We start from the raw sequence: 22,500 nt of genomic DNA, 5'->3' as shown, positions 1-22,500 counted from the left end.
TAGCACGAGTTTATATTAATATTAGACACAAGTTAATTCTGAGCCAACTGAACTCAAACACGCTCTGCCAATACTCTGAAGTATGGCCCTGTGTGCCAGGCAAAAATAAACCCCTTTTTGGCTAGCTATATACTACTCTGAAACTAGCTTGTTTTATGCGTTTCTGGGTTCCTTCAACTGTGAATACCTCTGGAAATTATACACTACATAGCTGCATTAAGATGAATATAAATTGCAGCAGGCACAGATAAAAAGGGGGGAAACATTAGGTTGATTTTTGATGATTTGCCAACAGCTTGCATTCAGGAAGTTCGAATATAAACAGTTTTATGTGTGAGCTTTGACTGCAGCTATGTGTTTGTTATACTTTGCTTCCCCTTTGTTAGAGGCTGATGTCGTCACTGTCCCTTTAAGAGGCTGTCTGTGTATGGCCAAACCTCCCATTTCCTACTTTTCTCTTCTTGCAGCCTTGTTACATTGTAGCAGTCTCATATTCGCCTCTGTCAAGCCTTTGGTTCCCTGGTACCTACCTATTGCAGCTAAATCAAAGTTTAGGGGGTGTTCTCCAGAAACCAGGAGGGGGTCAGGATGTTTAATCAGGAAGATGTCAGTCTGCAGACAGAGACCTACCGCAGGCTGGCTAAATTCAACACTATCAGAGGTACCCCAAAACCTACCTTCTACTACAAACCATATACATGTAGATCAGATATCTCCCCTTTAAATGTGTGTTCATCACATACACCGCACCGTAGATGAAGTTGCATTCAGTTTATGGTTGCTCTGATTGAAGTATTTTATGTATGTACACCCTATTTAGAGGGAATATCTGGTTACCCCTTGATTGTGAATTTAAAAACCCCATTTATAAGTGTACAATTGATGTAGTGGGCTTTGGATAGGAGAGCATGAGCATTTACACAGTACAGAACGCTAACATATTTATTGGTAATAACTCTGATTTAACAGGACAGGCATTCTGTATGTAAGACTGTTATCAGAGATATTCACTAAAGTGCCAATTCAAGTTGTATTTGAAATTTAAGACCAAAATAGCCAAACTGGAAAAATCCTCTGCCAGCTATGCTTTCAGATTGGTTACTCTGGCCTTATTTTTGAAATGCACTTTAAATTCTCACCTTAGTAAATAACCCTGTTGGTTGTCAAAAGGCTTGTTTGAGCAGGATCTTCTTACCATTTGTTCCTGTTTGCCTAACTTGTTTCTCTACATTTACTTGTATGTTTGTATGACTCACACTGCACAGGGTTGATGACTCTGTTGGAACTTTATATATAATTTATAGATTAATATGGCAGTCTGTGTACGGCTGTGTGGATAACAGGATACCAGGAGATACAGTATATAAAAAGCGATGTCATGAGGTTAGAACAGAATGCATAACATTACATGGAACACAAAGGAACATTAAATACAAGAGAATGCTGAGGAAGATGGGAGTCAGACTGCGTGGAGCACCGACTGTTCATTTTCACTGTTTGAATTAAAGGAGCACTATAGTCACCTAAATTACTTTAGCTAAATAAAGCAGTTTTAGTGTAGAGATCATTCCCCTGCAACTTCACTGCTCAATTCACTGTCATTTAGGAGTTAAATCACTTTGTTTCTGTTTATGCAGCCCTAGCCACACCTCCCCTGGCTGTGATTGACAGAGCCTGTATGAAAAAAAAAACTGGTTTCACTTTCAAACAGATGTAATTTACCTTAAAGCGGCACTGTCATGCCGAATCCCGTTTTTTTTTTTAACCCCCCTCCCGCCTCCACTACATCCAATTGACCCCCTAGTCACCCCCAAATGCCCCTAAGCCCCCCAGATTACCTATTTTTAAATCTGTATCTTCTGCCCCGATCTTTATTCAGGGCGCCGCCATCTTTGTGTGGGTAGGTGAAGTCCCTGTGGGACACGTCATCTACCCACACTAGACAGACTGTGAGATTCCCGCACATGCCCAGTGAAACACCTGGACATGCGAACGGGAATTTCATCTATTCATTCATTCATCAGACAGACGAATGAATGAATAGAAAAAATCAGACGAACAAACTAACACTGAGTATCAGTGTTCGTTTGTTCGATCAGTTTACAACAAGGAGGGAGCTACCGACGTGCAGCTCCCTCCTTGTAATATGTAAAGACAGAAGCGGTGGGGAGCTGTGCTCCCCACCACTTCATAAGCCCCCCAGGTCCCCCCCTCACTCTATGGGGGTCAATATGACCCCCATAATAGCACAAGGGAGATTAAAATCTCCCCAATGCCCCTACTCGCTATACCGCGAGTAGGGGCATGTCCACTAAACAGTGAGCAGCCTGTGGCTGCTCACTGTAAAATCATAAATGGTAATAAGAGGGGGGGGGACCTACTGTCCTCCCCCCTGGCCCCCACCCCTGCGCGGTGGGTGGGGGCCCTAATAAAACAATAAGGGGGGGGACCTACTGTCCTCCCCCCGGCCCCCACTCCTGCGTGGTGGGTGGGGGCCCTAATAAAACAATAAGGGGGGGGGACCTACTGTCCTCCCCCCCCCTGGCCCCCACCCCTGCGCTGTGGGTGGGGGCCCTAATAAAATAATAAGGGGGGGACCTACTGTCCTCCCCCCCTGGCCCCCACCCCTGCGCTGTGGGTGGGGGCCCTAATAAAATAATAAGGGGGGGGGACCTACTGTCCTCCCCCCTGGCCCCCACCCCTGCGCGGTGGGTGGGGGCCCTAGTAAAATAATAAGGGGGGGGACCTACTGTCCTCCCCCCCTGGCCCCCACCCCTGCGCTGTGGGTGGGGGCCCTAATAAAATAATAAGGGGGGGGACCTACTGTCCTCCCCCCTGGCCCCCACCCCTGCGCTGTGGGTGGGGGCCCTAATAAAATAATAAGGGGGGGGACCTACTGTCCTCCCCCCTGGCCCCCACCCCTGCGCGGTGGGTGGGGGCCCTAGTAAAATAATAAGGGGGGGGACCTACTGTCCTCCCCCCCTGGCCCCCACCCCTGCGCTGTGGGTGGGGGCCCTAATAAAATAATAAGGGGGGGGACCTACTGTCCTCCCCCCCTGGCCCCCACCCCTGCGCTGTGGGTGGGGGCCCTAATAAAATAATAAGGGGGGGGACCTACTGTCCTCCCCCCTGGCCCCCACCCCTGAGCGGTGGGTGGGGGCCCTAAATGAACCCCCCCCCATCAAGGTGACTAGGGGTCCCAAGCCCCTAGTCACCCCCCCCCCCACCCCAAAACATTCTAACCCCTACCTACCCCCCTCACCCTAAAAATAGTGAGGGGGGAATAAAATAACTAACCTGTAAAAAAAATAATTAAACTTACCATTTGACGTCTTCTTTTTTCTAAATTCTTCTTTCTTCAGCCCCCAAAAAGGCCAAATAAAAATCCATCATACCCGTCGCACTTTAAAAAAAAAAAAAAAAAAAAACGAGCGCAAAAAAAAAATTAATCCATGTTCACCCATGGAGGGCACGCCGCGTACTGAGCTCCGCAGGGCGGGTCAAGGCTTATATAGCCTTGCCCCGCCCTGCAATTAGGCTTAGAACACACTGATTGGTTGGTGTAAGCCAATCAGAGTGCTCTGTGTCATTTTACAAGCGTGGGAAAATTCCAAAGAACCTTCCCACGCTTGTAAAATGACACAGAGCACTGTGATAGGATGGTTTTCAAGCCATCCAATCACAGTGCTGTGTGTAATTTTACAAGCTTGGGAAAGTTTTTCCCACGCTTGTAAAATGACACAGAGCACTGTGATTGGATGGCTTGAAATCCATCCTATCACAGTGCTCTGTGTCATTTTACAAGCGTGGGAAAGTTCTTTGGAATTTTCCCACGCTTGTAAAATGACACAGAGCACTGTGATTGGATGGCTTGAAAACCATCCAATCACAGTGATCTGTCATTTTACACAGCGTGGGAAAGTTCTTTTGAATTTTCCCACGCTGTGTAAAATGACACAGAGCACTCTGATTGGCTTAAACCAACCAATCAGTGTGTTCTAAGCCTAATTGCAGGGCGGGGCAAGGCTATATAAGCCTTGATCCGCCCTGCGGAGCTCAGTACGCGGCGTGCCCTCCATGGGTGAACATGGATTAATTTTTTTTTGCGCTCGGTTTTTTTTTGTTTTTTTTTTTAAAGTGCGACGGGTATGATGGATTTTTATTTGGCTTTTTTGGGGGCTGAAGAAAGAAGAATTTAGAAAAAAGAAGACGTCAAATGGTAAGTTTAATTTTTTTTTTTTACAGGTTAGTTATTTTATTCCCCCCTCACTATTTTTAGGGTGAGGGGGGTAGGTAGGGGATAGAATGTTTTGGGTGGGGGGGGGGGTGACTAGGGGCTTGGGACCCCTAGTCACCTTAATGGGGGGGGGGGTTCATTTAGGGCCCCCACCCACCGCTCAGGGGTGGGGGCCAGGGGGGGAGGACAGTAGGTCCCCCCCCTTATTATTTTATTAGGGCCCCCACCCACAGCGCAGGGGTGGGGGCCAGGGGGGAGGACAGTAGGTCCCCCCCTTATTATTTTACTAGGGCCCCCACCCACCGCGCAGGGGTGGGGGCCAGGGGGGGAGGACAGTAGGTCCCCCCCTTATTATTTTATTAGGGCCCCCACCCACAGCGCAGGGGTGGGGGCCAGGGGGGGAGGACAGTAGGTCCCCCCCCCTTATTATTTTACTAGGGCCCCCACCCACCGCGCAGGGGTGGGGGCCAGGGGGGAGGACAGTAGGTCCCCCCCCTTATTATTTTATTAGGGCCCCCACCCACAGCGCAGGGGTGGGGGCCAGGGGGGGAGGACAGTAGGTCCCCCCCCTTATTATTTTATTAGGGCCCCCACCCACAGCGCAGGGGTGGGGGCCGGGGGGGAGGACAGTAGGTCCCCCCCCTTATTATTTTACTAGGGCCCCCACCCACCGCGCAGGGGTGGGGGCCAGGGGGGAGGACAGTAGGTCCCCCCCCTTATTATTTTATTAGGGCCCCCACCCACAGCGCAGGGGTGGGGGCCAGGGGGGGAGGACAGTAGGTCCCCCCCCTTATTATTTTATTAGGGCCCCCACCCACAGCGCAGGGGTGGGGGCCAGGGGGGAGGACAGTAGGTCCCCCCCTTATTATTTTACTAGGGCCCCCACCCACCGCGCAGGGGTGGGGGCCAGGGGGGGAGGACAGTAGGTCCCCCCCTTATTATTTTATTAGGGCCCCCACCCACAGCGCAGGGGTGGGGGCCAGGGGGGGAGGACAGTAGGTCCCCCCCCCTTATTATTTTACTAGGGCCCCCACCCACCGCGCAGGGGTGGGGGCCAGGGGGGAGGACAGTAGGTCCCCCCCCTTATTATTTTATTAGGGCCCCCACCCACAGCGCAGGGGTGGGGGCCAGGGGGGGAGGACAGTAGGTCCCCCCCCTTATTATTTTATTAGGGCCCCCACCCACAGCGCAGGGGTGGGGGCCGGGGGGGAGGACAGTAGGTCCCCCCCCTTATTATTTTACTAGGGCCCCCACCCACCGCGCAGGGGTGGGGGCCAGGGGGGAGGACAGTAGGTCCCCCCCCTTATTATTTTATTAGGGCCCCCACCCACAGCGCAGGGGTGGGGGCCAGGGGGGGAGGACAGTAGGTCCCCCCCCTTATTATTTTATTAGGGCCCCCACCCACAGCGCAGGGGTGGGGGCCAGGGGGGGAGGACAGTAGGTCCCCCCCCTTATTATTTTACTAGGGCCCCCACCCACCGCGCAGGGGTGGGGGCCAGGGGGGAGGACAGTAGGTCCCCCCCATCTTTAACCCCCGCGCAGGGGGGGTGTTATTAGGTGTTTTTTTTTACAGTGAGCAGCCACAGGCTGCTCACTGCTTACTAGACATGCCCCTACTCGCGGTATAGCGAGTAGGGGCATATTATTTACTAATACTAAGTAATCTTTACTTAGTATTAGTACATTTGGCTGAAAGACCAATTCAGGTCTTTCAGCCTTTTAGTAGATAGCTCCCTGATACCGTGGGAATTAGGGAGTTATCTACTAAGCGGCTGCAAGATGCAGCCACAGCAATGAATAGGATCGGAGTTTCATTCATTAGAATGAAATTCCGATCCGAACAAAGTACCGAATTGCATCCTAACACCAATGGAGACACTCTTATCATTCTGTTAGGATGCAATTCGGCAGTTTTGCCGGCGTTCTGTCTAAGTGACAGGACTTTCGGCAATACTGACAGGAAGTATTGTGGGAACTGGGAGGAAAGCTAGGGATCATGGGAAAATTGCTCTGACCAGCGGAAATGAAGCACACTTTGCTCCTCCGCTGGTCAGAGCTGGTCAAGCGGAGGAATCCTCCATAAGGCAAAGAGTCCCTACTTTGTCTTATAATTTTAAAGAAAACTAAAGAAGAATGGAAGAAAAGAATAACAGATCCTGAGAGAGGCGGAGAAGAGGAAGAGATTGAGGAAAGGTAAGTTCGGCATGACAGTGCCGCTTTAAATAGTTGTATCTCAATCTCTAAATTGAACTTTAATCACATACAGGAGGCTCTTGCAGGGTCTAGCAAGCTATTAACATAGCAGGGGATAAGAAAATCTTAATTAAACAGAACTTGCAATAAGGAAAGCCTAAATAGGGCTCTCTTTACAGGAAGTGTTTATGGAAGGCTTTGCAAGTCACATGCAGGGAGGTGTGACTAGGGTTCATAAACAAAGGGATTTAACTCCTAAATGGCAGAGCAGTGAGCAGTGAGGCTGCAGGGGCATGTTCTATACACCAAAACTGCTTCATTAAGCTAAAGTTGTTCAGGTGACTATAGTGTCCCTTTAATACAATTATTTCTCAAAAATGATGTAATCAATTGTTTTTATTCCAATCTTTCTATTTATTTATTTGTTGCATTGCTTTATTAATTTACTAAGTTGCTTACTTACTGTATATTTCATATACACAACAGCATCTTGATTAATATGTTGCTGGTAGCAAATGATCACCGTTTGTTTTATTCACTAAACAAGGGAATGAAGAGAATTCAAAAGTGAATTGTAAAATTTAAGCCAAGATATCTGCTTTAAAAATGTATCAAGCTTGTATCAATCAAAATCTGATGTTATTTTTTAACAATTTGGCTATTTTGACCTAAACTTTGAAATTTATTTTTTAGTGAAATAACCCTGCATAAAGGGACACTCCAGGCATCAAAATGGCTTCATCTAAATTAAGTTGCTATGGTACCAGAAGGCCCCTGGAGGCAAAGGGTTAAACCATTTGTGGTGATGTCCACTCCCCTCTGGTAGCATCCGGCTCCTGAGTTTTCAGATTCAGGAAGAGCGGAGTGCCGCCAGGCAGGGGTGCCACTGATTGGCTGAAGCCGTCAGCTAAAGCTCTTAGCCAATCAGTGGCTTCCCATTCACAAAACTGTAAAGAAACGTACGTTTTCTAAGCCAGTTTTGTTAATGGGGAATCACTGATTGGCTGGGAGTGTAAGCTGATCGCTCTTAGCCAATCAGCGGCACTCTGTGCTTCCTGAATCTGAAAATTCAGAAGCCGTATGCTGCCTGGTTGGAGTGGACATCACTGCTGGAGGCAACTGTGGGGTTAAACCGTTTGAGAACGGTTTAATCCGTTGAGGTAAGAGTGACTCCAGGGACCTTCTGGCACCACCATAACTTCATTTACATGAAGTTGTTCTGGTGCTTGGAGTGTCCTTTTAAATACCGCTTCTGTTTAATTTTTCTTTATCACTAAGTAAGTGAGTGTAAGTGCCAAGTATACTTGGGGCCCTCAACATTAAAGGGATACTCTAAGTACCACAACAACTGAGCAGTGAGGCTGCAGGGATATGATCTACATACCAAAACCACTTAATTAAGCTAACATTGAAATCTGATGCCTATTACAATTGTTTCATTTACAGCATGTTTCTGCAAAAGAATAAAGATTGTTTTATTTTCTGTTTTTTTTTGTTTTTTTTAATCATCATAACCAGGTAAAGAAGTGGAGCCTGGGAAATTCTGGGATGTGATCATCATCACAGCCGCTGATAAACAGCAAGAGTTGGCCTATCAGCAACAGTTGGCCGATAAATTGGCACGAAAAGAGCTCCCCCTTGGAGTTCGTTACCATGTGTTCTCTGACCCACCAGGACCAAAAATTGGTGAGCTCTGCAACTGCCTTCATAACAGCCTTGTAGTATTTGCTGCAATGGCTGTCCTTGGCTCCCATACCAGTTCCTGGACTTCATGTCCCATGTTTCTTATTTCTGAAACATCTGGGGTACCAAAGTTAGCCTTCACTCTTATTAGTGTGACCTGATATGACTAAGGTTTCCCAAAGTCCTTTCTCAGTGTTATCAAAATAAAATGAATGTGATAAATACAAATTTTTTTTTTTCAAATAGTGTCAAAACCAAACAATTAAAGTGATAGTGCTTTGTATATGCATTGTGAGTATATACATCAAAGCACTATCACTTTAATTGTTTTGTTTTGACACCTAAGCTCTTTTTTTTGTTTGCTAAGATAAGTGATTATAAGTAGCCATGTAAATGTAATTGTTTAGTATGTACGTATAGAAAACCATTAAAAAAACACTTTGACCATTCTTTATGAAAGCCTGTAGTTGTGCTGAATTTAACAATTTACAGGATAATTCTAAACTAATTAATGTTTTGTTCTTTTTTATTATTATTATTATTGCACTGTCTGCTAAAGTGTTTGCTTGATTCTGTTTCCCTTTAGGAAATGGAGGTTCAACGCTGTATTCACTCCACTGTTTGCAACAAATGTATCCCAGTGAAATGACCACATTTAAAATTCTGTTAATCCATGCTGGTAAGTTTGTAATTTGTAAGACAGTTATTGTGTTAAGGAAAAATAAGATTCAGAAGGGGCGGGGCCTGACTGCCATGGCGGAGAGTCGCATCTTGCCTGAGCTCCTCTCCTACTCGAGCAAAAACGCTATTTTACACTACATCTAGCCAAAATTATAATTCACCCAACGACTCACCTGCCTCCCGACCTGACTGCAATCCACTGCGGCGGTGGGAAACGCGACAGAAGCTCCCCGGCAGCACAATCTGAGACATGCGGCCTAGAGCGCGATGGACGGGAGAGGCGGCCGACCTGCCAGACCGGAGTGATTCAACAGCCCAAATCGACATGCAAAAGCCCCGTGACCCCTCCCCCCCCCCCCCCTTGGACCGGCGGAGGTGATCCCGTTCCCCCCCTAGGAGGAATGCCTGCACTACTAGGTACAGGGGGAGAGACCACTGTTGCAAGGAAATCATCCAGCATGGCGGACGCCACATGGCACCATGACCCTGTCGATGGACAAAACAACCTAACGACCAGACTCAATCGAATATTTGACAAATTCTGTCAGGACCTGGAGAAGAGGAGGCATCGCACCACCTCTGAGCAAACGCTAACATACACACCATCACAGCAGGTTGTACGCCCACAGCAGACTCCTGCAAGACGAACCACCTTGCCGGCACAAGCAAAGCCGCACTGGTGTCCACCTAAGCGGCGGGACAACCAAATACTCAGACCACGACGGCAAAGACTGAACAGGTCGCAATGGACCGCTTGCCGCTCCATACCCCCTGCACTGGACAGTGACGCGACCCCAATAGCGAGAAGGTTCGGTCGCATGCACGGACGAGCACACAAGCCTGGAAAATCTGTCACAACCACTTGCCACTCTCGCTCCGGGCCGCGGCCTACTCCACGATAGACTCCTCAAGTCTCTCCCCTTCCCAGGAAGCCCACCACACAGCCAGTCAACGGACCCACCAAGAAGCCCAGAACTGAGCCAAAAACCAGATACACGACTTATGCTTCAAACGACCCGGAGGGCGTTAAAGACTGGGGCTGGTGGGGGGCTACCTTGCAGAATTTCAGCCACAAGCATAGACTCGGGGTGGGATGAGACACCCGACCTCAGATAAAACCCTAGCAAAACCACTTCTCGCCCACCTCTTACTCAACAGGGATAAAATCTCACTGATTACCCCTAGGGTCACTAGCCTGTTATCCCCCTACCATGAGCACGCTTCACAATTTATTTTACACCCATACTCACCATGTCTGATACAGCATAACACAACACTTCCCTCTTACTATAAAGCCTAGACATGATAGATCTCACCTGGACTCTAAACCATACTATAAAAAATGTGCTGTTTATTCAAATGCCATATATATATCACGCTATGTTCAAATTAATATTTGTCACTGCTGTTGTGGCATTGACAGAATGTTTGTAAACCATAAGCACACAAAAATAAAGAATATAAAAAAAAAAGGAAAAATAAAATTCAACATTAAGGGGTTACTCCAAGCACAATGTCCTCTTCAGTGTTTTGAAGTGATCATGGTGTTGGGAGTCTGTTTGTGCAGCGTTTAAGTATGAATGAGAAATTTAACGTTACTACCGGAACGTTACCTCTGTCAGCGTCCTTAACACATCATTAGCCATCCCAGAACAAGAGTTCCTGGCTGGTTAATGTCAATTCTGTCCGTATACTCTTAGAGAAGGCTTTTGACTTGTTGAGAGCGATCAGCTGACACTCAGCCAATCTGTCCTTCACAGCATTGACTAACTGAGCATGTCACTTTTAGTGTTATGGGTCTGACATAAGTGTCATTTGGAGTAAAAGGGTGAGTCGTCACAGCATGTTTAACACCTGTGTGTGAAAGAGTTCCTGGCTGGTTAATGTCAATTCTGTCCATATACTATGTACTAAAGGTCATTCATTGGCTGAGAGCGATCAGCTGACATTTTCAGCCAATGAATGAGTGGCAGGATTGGTATTTGGTTTCTGCAGCCCTGCAGAAGTCAGATATGCTAAAGTCACCATGGTGGGAGCCTCAGGACCTGGTTAGGTCCAGCTTAGTAGGTAAAATACTGGGGGACTACGCCAGTGTACACTTTGCATCACAACTATTACAGGGGCTGTAGTGGTTCTCATGCTTTGGAAAACCCTTTAAGCAATTAACTGCTCCGCTCAGAGCCAAATTGACAGGAAATAGATCTATCAGGAAGTCTTTTCTCCTGTCCTTCACAGCATTGACTACCTGAGAATGTCAATTTAAGTAGTACAGGTCAGATATGTGTCATTTGGAGTATAAGTGTGATTCATCCCATGTCATCACAGCATTTTACACCTGTGCTGGAAAGGATCAGGAATTAAATGACACCTCTGATCTGGTGAAGATAAGCCTAAACCTATATAATGCTTCTAATTTTGTGGGGTCAACCTATATGTCAGCATATACCATACATTTAGTCCATGTTTGTATATATATATTTTTTTTTACTGAATCCAGTAATCTGAAATTGCTTCCGACTCCATGACTCCATGACAGCCCTGTATTTACTATGCATTGGGGAGTGACTAGTCCAACTTTCTACGCATAAAGATGCTTATAAGAGACACAGTTTGCGACGATTTTTGCCTTTGCATTGTACTTCTCCATCCACATATGTCAGGGTTAATTTTGGAAAAGTAATGAATCATTTTAGATTGACTTCAAGTGTTCAGGTGCCCCTACATTGGAGGGAAGGAAATCTAATATTCAAGATGGACGTTTGTTGTTTTCTATAGCGGCTAATGGTACATTTTGCACACACAAACATGGCATATACATATGAGAAGTTGCTATCTGACTATTTAAATTGCCAAATCACTCCCGATGTAATATTCAGTCTCAGATTTAGTTTCTCTCTGGTTACCTGACTTCAGCTGGTTTATTGACTCCTCTTTTGTTTTACCTTTTTTAGCTGTGTCCCTCGAAGTTAAAGGGACTCCGCTCATTGAAGTGGTCTGGGGGTAGTATCCCTGTCACTTTAACCCTGCAATTGTAATTATTGCAGTTATTGATAAAGTGCAATAATTACATTGCAAGGTTAACAATGTAAGGTTCGGAGAAAAATGTCTCCTAGCTCCTGTAACTATGGGTCAGTATCACTGGCGGATCTGGGAGGGGGGGGCAACCAGGCATTTTCCCCCCTCGAGGGTCTCTCCTGCTGGCTAATGCAGGGTTGGCACTGTCCAAGCGCCAGCCCTGCAATGTGCCTTCATGGACCGGAGGGGAGATCAGATATCTTCCCTCTGGTCCCCAGGCACCATGCTGGCAGGAAGGGAGGGAGAGAAGACCCAGGAGCTTAGCCTGCAACTCCTCCTGGTCCTTCTCTAGCGAGCACGGAGCGTTGCCGCGGTTACCACGGCAACGCTCCAAATCTCGCGAGAGTGAACTCTAGCGCTGAGCTACGGGCTAGAGTTCACTCTTACCACTGGGACCACCAGGGATTCCCCACCGGACCACCAGGGATCAAGAAATGTCCTCCCTCAGTAAAGGTAAGAAAGGAAGGGGGGACATAAATGTATTTGAATTTTTTTTTATAAAAAAGCCCCCCATACCCTCCTCACTACACATTCACACACTGCCCACCCAATACATTGCCCCATACACACACTGCCCCTCGATACACACATTGCCCCCACACACACACACTGCCCCCCATACACACACTGCCCCCACACACACATACACAGCCCACCATACACACACTGCCCCCACACACACACACACACACGTCCCCCATACACACACTGCCCCCATACACACACTGTCCCCACACACATACACTGCTCCCCATACACACATTCACTGTCCCCTCACACACAATACACATTCACAACCTGCCCCACAAACACATACACTGCCCCCACACACCATACCCATTCACACACTGCCGCCCCATACACACACTGCCCCCACACACACACACACGTCCCCCATACACACACTGCCACCATACACACACTGTCCCCACACACATACACTGCTCCCCATACACACATTCACTGTCCCCTCACACACAATACACATTCACAACCTGCCCCACAAACACATACACTGCCCCCACACACCATACCCATTCACACACTGCCGCCCCATACACACATTGCCTCACACACACATACACTGCCCTCCCATACAAACACTGCCCCACACACACACAGACCCCATACACAACTTGCCCCACACACACACACATCCTCCCATACACACACTGCCCCACACACACACTGCCCCCCGATACACACACTGCCCCCCATACACACACTGCCCCCCATACACACACTGCCCCCACACACACATACACTGCCCATCATACACACACTGCCCCCCCACACACACACACTGCCCCCCATACACACACTGTCCCCCATACACACACTGTCCCCCATACACACACTGCCCCCACACACATACACTGCTCCCCATACACACATACACTGCCCCCTCACACACAATACACATTCACAACCTGCCCCACAAACACATACACTGCCCCCACACACCATACCCATTCACACACTGCCGCCCCATACACACATTGCCTCACACACACACATACACTGCCCTCCCATACAAACACTGCCCCACACACACACAGACCCCCATACACAACTTGCCCCACACACACACACATCCGCCCATACACACATTGCCCCACACACACACATACACAGCTCCCCATACACACACATACACAGCTCCCCATACACACATTTCCCCCCCACGCACACCCTGAACCTTTCACACACACTGCACCCCTCACACATTGCACCACTTACACACACCACTGCTCCTATGCCCTACTACAGCCCCATATCCAAGCAGACACCAGGTAAGTTGTCAAACTGTTCTTAAACGGTTTGACTACTTACATTTTGGGGCGGTCCCGTCACTCCTGGCACCATAACCACTACACAGTGCTGTAGTGGTTATTGTGCATGGATTATCTCTTTAACCCCTTAAGGACACATGACGTGTGTGACACGTCATGATTCCCTTTTATTCCAGAAGTTTGGTCCTTAAGGGGTTAAATAATCTACAAGTGCCCCTCCCGAGATCAGGCTCTGGATCCACCACTGGTCAGTATGTCGGAAAGATTCTGTGAGAAATCTAAACTTATGTGTACTTTTTTAGGGCTGTGGGACTTTGTTTTTTTTTTCCTCAGTCTTATTGATAAGATATAGTGTTTTTATTTGACAGCATCTGGAATTTCATGGCTTCTTTCAGCCTGGTGTCTGGATGCATTTGGTATTTCTGTATAGTGATCCAAGGTTCTGAATGTTCACCTAACACTCTATTGTTTGTATGTTCTACAAGTTGGAACTTGTAGACTACCAATACCAATTTGAAAGTGGGCCATTTTCTTCTGTCACTGATGCCTAAATATCTTGGTAGTTTCCAGGCTGTGTATCAGGTTTTAAGAAGTTGCTTCTCTGATAATGCTTATTTTCACTGTTTCACAAACACACAGGGAAGAAAACCACCTACAAGAGGGATGATTAAGTATTTCCAGGAGTTTAAAAGAATACCCTGGTAGTACACTGAGCATAGTGTGGATGTCCCATTGATTACTCAACAGGGTTTTTTTTAGATTTTCTTGCAGTTCATTAGTGTTGTTTGTGTCTATTATCTATATCTGATCTGTGTCTCACCCAGGGTGAAAATGTATTTTGGATCCTGTGCCTGGACTGTGTATTTATTTATTTATTTATTTATATTGTCTCACCATGAATACCCTCCCCCTCACACCATTCCTTATTTTAGGGAAATTTACATGCACATTCATGTACATAGACATTTATAGTCAACCCATACTTACATTCCTATAGACATATGGACATAAATGCACACGCTGTTATACGTAAACATAAACTCATAAACTCATACACAAACACACACACAGACTCCTATTCTCACACACTGACTCACACAAACTCATATACATGGGCTCATACACACACAGACTTGTGAACATTAACACACATTTATACACACACAGACATAAACACACACAAAGATTCATACACACACACATTTAAATGTCATTTTATTTGTTTATTTATTGTGAGGAGGGGGTGGTGGGCAGGGGTCACAGTGACTTTCTTTTCTTACCAGGAAAGGGATCTGAAGTTGAAACTCATCCATGGGGTCCATTGGTTTGCTGATAGGATATGTCTACTAATTACCCAGCTCAATGCAGCTCTGTACTGATGCCAGGGCTGGAGTGACATTTCATCCTGACTTCGAGCATAAGTACAAGGCACGTGAGGGAGCAATCAGCAACCCACTCGCCGCCTACTCTGCAACCACTTCAAGAAGTCACTGAGCACGCATCTGCCACACAGTACCCCTGCCAACAATGCACTGGTAGGCAGGTGCCTGCTCTGGTAAGAGGAGAATGCTCAGTGCACCATGGCAGCATTCTGTTCCCACCCTTCTTCTAAGTTATATAAAGCTAGGTACAAAGACGAGCTGATAGGAAAGGGATGGTTTATACTAATTTCAATTCTGTTTCTTGTCCTTGCCACTGTGAAGGGAGTAGCTAACCTTTAGTTTAAGCTGGCATGGCAAATGATCAGAAAATAAAAATTCAGGTCTTCTGGTTGGCTGATAAAAACACTTTGGTTTTAGCTCCCGTGCCCCAAATCATTTTGTGTAGACGTTTAGTAGAGGTAATACTGTGCTACGTGCAGTCATAATTACTTGCCTTCCAAACACTAGTGTGTCTCGCAACTTACTCTTCATATATATTAGGAGCATAAATGGCGCTGAAATGGATATATCTTGGTAGAGAAGAGAAAACTCTGAGGAAGTGGAATCAGGAAAATGTAAACAGGAGAGGGAGGTGGGAACTTCAAATATAAAAGTTAATTTAATATGTAGTTTAAGGATTGTAAGAACTTTAATAAGGCTAATATGCTATATTTTATTCAAAAATGTGGTCTTTATTTTGATTCCGTTGTTCCTTTTTTTTTTTTTTCGTTTAGGTGGTTACAGCCAACGTTTACCAAGTGCCAGTGCTCTGGGGAAAATTTTCACAGCGATGCCTCTTGGAAATCCAATTTACCAAATGCTAGAGTTAAAGTTAGCCATATACATTGACTTTCCTACCAATATGAACCCAGGAGTCGTGATAACCTGTGCAGATGACATCGAGCTTTACAGTAGCGGGGATTCCCAAGTGAAATTTGACAGGAGTGGTATAATTGCCCTTGCTCACCCATCATCACTCAGTATAGGTACTACTCATGGGGTGTTTGTGCTAGATCCACCCAACTCTGCACACCAAGAACTTGATTACAGATCTTGCAAGTCATACCTTCATAAACCTTCCATTAAAAAGATGCACGAAACCGGGGCAATACATAGTCACAAGACTTCCTCCCAAGTAGACTGTACAGGCGCACAGCTTACTGCTCAAGTGGTTTATACAGATAGCTTGTTTTACATGGATCACAGTACAGCCAACTTGTTGGTCACTTTCTTTCAAGAGTTAGGAAACATTTTATGTGAAATTGATGCATATGGGGACTTTCTCCAAGCTCTTGGTCCAAACGCTACTTTAGAATACACTGAAAATATTGCTAATGTTTCGAAAGCAGAATCTCAATTGATCGAAGTCAGGAAACAGATCTATTTTCTCCTAAGAGGTACTCCATTTACTGTCATAGTGTTAAATAACTCAAAGTTCTACCACGTTGGAACAATGCAAGAGTATTTATACCATTTCACTTCAGATAGCATACTCAGGGCAGAGCTTGGATTAGAGTCCACCGTTTTCAGTATTTTTCCAGGTCAACTTGAAAAAAAAACTAATGAGAAAGCATGTGTCATTCAAAGTATACTGGATACCAAGACTTGTGTGTCACCTTGTTCTGTAGTTGAATATTCCAGGCTAGGTCCCGAAGTTACTGTGGGAAAACACTGTATTATAAGTAACACCTCTGTCAGCTGTAGAATTGATATACCAGACAAAACCTTTATTAGTTCATTAGGTTTGATGACTGATGGACAAGCAATCTATGCAACCATAGTGTTTGGTATAGAAGACAATTTGAAGAAGAGCGTCACCTCGTTGTCGGAACTGAGTTCCCTTAGGATATTTGGAAAGGGTCTTAAAGAGTGTTTGGACTACTGGGGCATCATAATTACAGATCACCTCTTCTCTGGAGACCAAAGAAATTTGAGTTTATGGAATGCCCGCATATTCCCTGGGTTTCCTACTTTACAAAAATCTGTTGATGTGTCCATGCAAATGCTGAATAGCTTACAGACAAAATCATTAGTACAACTTGGTGACACAAAATTACTTTCAATTGAAGAAATAATGTCACACAAAGATGTCAAAGACATGCTGAGCATTAGACAAACTATTTATAGTGAAATTGTGACTCAGAGGCAAATGGAAAGGCCAGTATCATAATTGAAGGTTTAATCTGAGGTTAATCTTTGGTTACATGATGATTTTTAACATAGATTTCCCTGGGTTCCTAAAATGATGTGTAGATTCCCGTGGTCTCACGTTGAACAGGCAGATTACAAGGGTGAATCTGTAGATTTTCATGGCATGGGGCCATAATCTCCCAAAGAATGTGTCTTTCACCTGGGTCCAATAAATTATGCCTAGAATATTTAATAACAATCACAGGGTAACGTTATCGTTGTGAATAGGTACGTTTCTCGGAACCACTGAATTTAAGGTAAATAATAAGGGTGATGGATGAAAATACTTTATTGGAGAGAATGACCAATTCTATAAATTTTAATATTTTCCATGTGATTTGAAACAGATTCTCTTTTATGGTTTTAAAACAAGCAGAGGTTGATGGTATGCAGTTACCACAAAAACTAATAAAAAATAATGTACTTTCTATCTATTCTTTGAAAATATTTTATAGCTATTGTATGCTATATTGTATTGAATTATAAAATTTGGTTTGACTACAAAATTTAGGATCAGCGATAAAATAGTAGGTATCTCTTTAAATTAAAATTGTGGGCATGGTTCTTTAATACCACCATATTAATATTCATAGTAATATTTATTTTCAAATTAATATTAAATATTACATTTCACAATCAGTATTTCTAATAATAATACGATTATTTAAAAAATCCATAATTCTCACAAAATATTATTTGTAATATTTCCCCCCCCACACACAATTAGTCCATATATTGTGGACTACATCTCACATAATGCTCTTACAGCTATGCTGGCAACGCAATAAGGGAGATGTGGCCCACAACATCTGGAGAGTTGAAGGTTGCCTACCCCTGGTCTACACTAACTGTTATCAGTGCACCAGCATCAATAGAAAAGCATTTGACATTTTAATTTACATTTCGTGTGTATCAGGGAATGTTTGCTGCTACTTTTTTTAAATTAAAAAAAAATATATGTGTATATATATATATTTTTTTTTAAAATAAAAGTTTTTATTGAGATAGCTTGTTTGTTCCTTTAAACTTTTTGATATAGTTTCCTTGCCATCTCATCAGACATAAGGTGGTGATTGTAAAAAGTGAAACTGAAATATATATTAATCTAAATATATATTTTTTAAAAAGTAACATTTGCACAACATTTGCAGTATTTAACATTATCTGTTTAAAAAAAATGTGACAACTTAAAAAAAAATAAAAAAATCTTTAAACACATTTTATGTTTTCCCATGGTCCCATTTAATGATATAAATCAGGAGCATGTTGCATTCACGTAGTGCGACTACTGAGGCTGCAAACGCATTAGGCCATCTCCATAGGAAAGCATTGCTTCAGTAATTTTCTATGCGGATATTACTGACGCTGGATGTCCTCATGCAGCGTGTGAGGATGTCCAGCGTCAGTTAGTTGACCAAAAGTCGCTTAAAGGGAAACTTCAGTGCCAGGAAAACGATCAGTTTTTCTGGCACTGGAGGGTCCCTCTCCCTCCCACCCCCCAATCCCCGGTTACTGAAGGGGTGAAAACCTCTTCAGTGACTTACCTGAGGCAGCGGCGATGTCCCTCGTCGCTGTCTCAGCCTCCGCGACGCTCCTCCTCTTCATTGCGTCGGCCGGTGGGGGGAGACTGATCTCGCCCACCGGCCGAGGGGACCTAATGCGCATGCGCGGCAATGCCGCGCATGCGCATTACGTCTCCCCATAGGAAAGCATTGAAAAATCATTTCAATGCTTTCCTATGGGGTTTTGAGCGACGCTCTAGCACAGGTTTCCTGTGCTAGAACCCAGGAAGTGACCTCTAGTGGCTGTCTAATAGACCGCCACTAGAGGTGGAGTTAACCCTGCAATGTAATTATTGCAGTTTATAAAAAACTGCAATAATTACACTTGCAGGGTTAAGAGTAGTGGGAGTTGGCACCCAGACCACTCCAATGAGCAGAAGTGGTCTGGGTGCCTAGAGTGTCCCTTTAACCACCCAGAAGTGCCTCTAGTGGCTGATTGAATGTCATTAGAGGCAGTCTTCGTCCCGAAATGTAATCTTTGCAGTTTCTCAAAAACTGCAATGATTTATATTACAGGACTAAGGGGGGCAGGAACACTGCACTCACACCACTTCAATGAGTGAAAGTGGTCTGGGCTCCTTTAGTGTGTGTTTCTCTGTATGTTTGTATGTGTATGTGTGTATGTGTATGTGTGTCTCTGTATGTATGTGTGTGGTGTGTGTGTAAAGGATCTTGCTATCCGTGCAGCGCTGATCCTTGTAGCATCTCCCGAAATCCAAGCTGAAAAGACTGAAGTAGTGATTATAGCTCCCAATCCCCCAAACATGAGTCGAGACTTCATGAAGGGGTAAAACGAATGTGTTGATGGCCAAACTCAGCCCTTTTATGATGGTCTCCCAGCAAGGGAACTCCCACATGGGACCTTGTGGAAGACTGTAACAAAATATGCAGAACCAATCAGTATACAGTACAATTCTTATACACACCCACAGGAAGAGTGTAACCCCTCCTCTGTATCCTTGAGATAATTAACTAACCCCTCCCCTCTATCCTGGAGATAATTAGCTTAAGTGGTTGCAGAGAACCTAATTATCTCCGGGCAGAGAGAAACATGTGCTTTTTACCTTTTAACAAAACTGTATTAAAATCAATAACTCATGTTTCGCTGAACGAAGTCCCCATGTTCCACACCCCCCCAGATAGCTTGGATCTGAGCGCATATTATAGGCGAATAGCGCTCAGATCCCACGAACACAGTTCTCAATAACGTCGAGTAAAGTTTAAGTTCACCAGCTGTAATGGAAGTTAAACTGCACGAACCCACATACGAGTGTAACAGGGGAAATGTACAATCCAAGCAAGTAAGGCGAATGATGTGATCCAGAGACAGAGGGCTCTGTCCCAAGTGCCTTAAGACCCCATGACTTAACGGGCCAGCATCCCAGGGTAAGAGGCTAGTGTCAGGGTACCTGTTGTCTCTACCTCAGAGGAGGTGAGATGCTGAGAATTCCGTCCTCTCAGAGGAACTGACTCACTCGTTCCTCGCGGTCATTTCGGCCGTTTACACGCCGGACGCCTCTGATCCGCCTCCTTTTATGACGCGGCTCTAGTAGCCGACGTCATGACGATTTGCCGTTCCAACCTGTCAATCAGTCCTGAGCTCGAATCAGGACTCGTCGGGGGCGTGATCATCTATCTGGAACCAGGGTATATAATGAGGTTTTGTGTATTGGTTCATTGCCCTGTCGTGGTTCTAGCTAGTCTAGTCACTCAGCGCTCTTACCTCTGTTTTACTCTTTGGTTCTGATCCGGCTTGTTTATTCTACTCTGCTTACCTCTGTTACCCTTTTGACCCGGCTTGTCTCTCGTTTACCTGCTCTCTCGTTCCCTCGACCTCGGCTTGTCTCTAGACCATTCTTTGCTTACTCCTTACGTTAGTCCGGCCATTCTAAGGTCCGGTATACGTACCTACTACCTGTTTGTACTCTGCGTGTTGGATCCCTGTCCCGATCCTGACATTACGACAGGGCCATGGATCCTGCAGGTACAAACTCTCAGGTCGGTTCTCCTGACTCTAGATTTGAGGCTATGGATCATAGAATGGACCAGATGGCTCTAGCATTGCAAGCCTTACTATCTCGTTCTAGTAACCAATCAGAAGAGATGCGTACTGCTTCCGTCTCTCCTGTAAGTTCAGGCCTAGAGGTAGCCACAGTAGGTGCTTCATCTCGTATAACTCCTCCTATACGTTATGGTGGCTCTCCGGATACGTGTCGAGGTTTTTTAAACCAGATAGGTATTCATTTCGAATTACAACCCCGCTCCTACCCTACAGATAGGGCGAAAGTTGGATTTATAATCACACTACTCATTGATAAAGCTTTGAGATGGGCTAACCCTTTGTGGGAGAATGATAATCCGTTAGTCTATAATTATAATGCCTTTGTTACTGCTTTTAGAAGGACTTTTGATCCTCCAGGTAGAAAGGTTAATGCTGCTAGACTACTGTTACGTCTTAGACAACATAACCAAACCCTTGTTGATTATGCCTTAGAGTTCAGATCCCTGGCAGCAGAAGTCAAGTGGAATGAACAGGCTTACATGGACGTATTTCTAAACGGACTATCAGACCAAATTCTAGATGAGGTTGCCACAAGAGAGCTTCCTGAAAATTTGGAGGATTTAATTTCTTTTATTTCACGAATTGATGAACGGTTAAGACAGAGACAGAACACTCGAGATAGAACCCGTAGACCTTCCTTTAGACTAGCTCCCACATTTCAAAATCCTGAATCTACAACTTTAGCGCTTCCTGAACCTATGCAGATAGGCAATACTCGTCTCTCAGAAGAGGAGAGACAGTACAGGAGAAGGGAGGGGTTGTGCATGTATTGTGGAGCAAGAGGTCACCTACGCCTAAATTGTCCTAACCGCCCGGGAAACGCTCGCACCTAAGTTCCTCCAGAGGACAGGCCTTGGGTGTTTCTATCTTGTCCTCTATACATGACTATAAAGATCATAGGCTTCTACTACCTGTTTCTTTAGTTTGGGAGAAGGGAGTACTTAATACCATGGCGTTGATAGACTCCGGAGCTGCTGAAAGCTTCATTGACTGAACCTTCGTCACTAAACACTCTATCCCATCCCAGCTAAGGGATACACCCTTGGCCGTTGAGGCCATAGATGGTAGACCATTATCTGAACCTGTTATTTCTCATGAGACCTTACCTCTTAACTTAACTATTGGTATCCTACACGAGGAGGGTATATCTCTTATGCTCATTTCATCCCCTTCTGTTCCTATAGTCTTAGGGTATCCTTGGCTTAAGAAACATAACCCCATTATCGATTGGGAATTGGGTGAAATAATCTCTTGGGGCCAGGGTTGCCGAGACAGGTGCTTACAGAAGGTCTCACCGGTTTGCGTAGCTGACACACTGGTTAATTCTACCCAGTCTTCTGACTTACAAATACCACCCCTATACCTGGATTTAAGGGCAGTCTTTGACAAGAAGAATGCTGACACTCTACCTTCACACAGGCCCTTTGACTGCAAGATCAGACTCTTGCCCGGTACCATGCCTCCGAGGGGCACGGTATATCCTTTATCTACTAAGGAGAACCTAGTCTTAGAGGAGTATATTCGTGAAAACCTGGACAAGGGATTCATTAGGAGATCCTCCTCCCCTGCCGGGGCCGGGTTCTTTTTTGTGAATAAGAAAGAT

General features: G+C 45.4%; 1 protein-coding gene across 1 annotated transcript; it reads left to right on the top strand.

Annotated features, from left to right (window-relative positions):
* The first annotated feature begins 466 nt into the window (after window positions 1–466).
* Window positions 467–17,620, top strand: FPGT (fucose-1-phosphate guanylyltransferase). Its single transcript, XM_063431326.1, has 4 exons — window positions 467–661; window positions 7,949–8,116; window positions 8,700–8,792; window positions 15,818–17,620. Exons 1-4 carry the CDS (start codon window positions 589–591, stop codon window positions 17,251–17,253), a joined length of 1,770 nt encoding a protein of 589 aa, XP_063287396.1. The 5' UTR covers window positions 467–588; the 3' UTR covers window positions 17,254–17,620.
* Window positions 17,621–22,500: the final 4,880 nt, after the last annotated feature.

The sequence above is a fragment of the Pelobates fuscus genome, chromosome 9, assembly GCF_036172605.1.
Source record: "Pelobates fuscus isolate aPelFus1 chromosome 9, aPelFus1.pri, whole genome shotgun sequence".
Lineage (NCBI taxonomy): Eukaryota > Metazoa > Chordata > Amphibia > Anura > Pelobatidae > Pelobates > Pelobates fuscus.
Note: the sequence above shows the minus strand (reverse complement) of the source record. Positions and strands in the feature narration are given on the sequence as shown.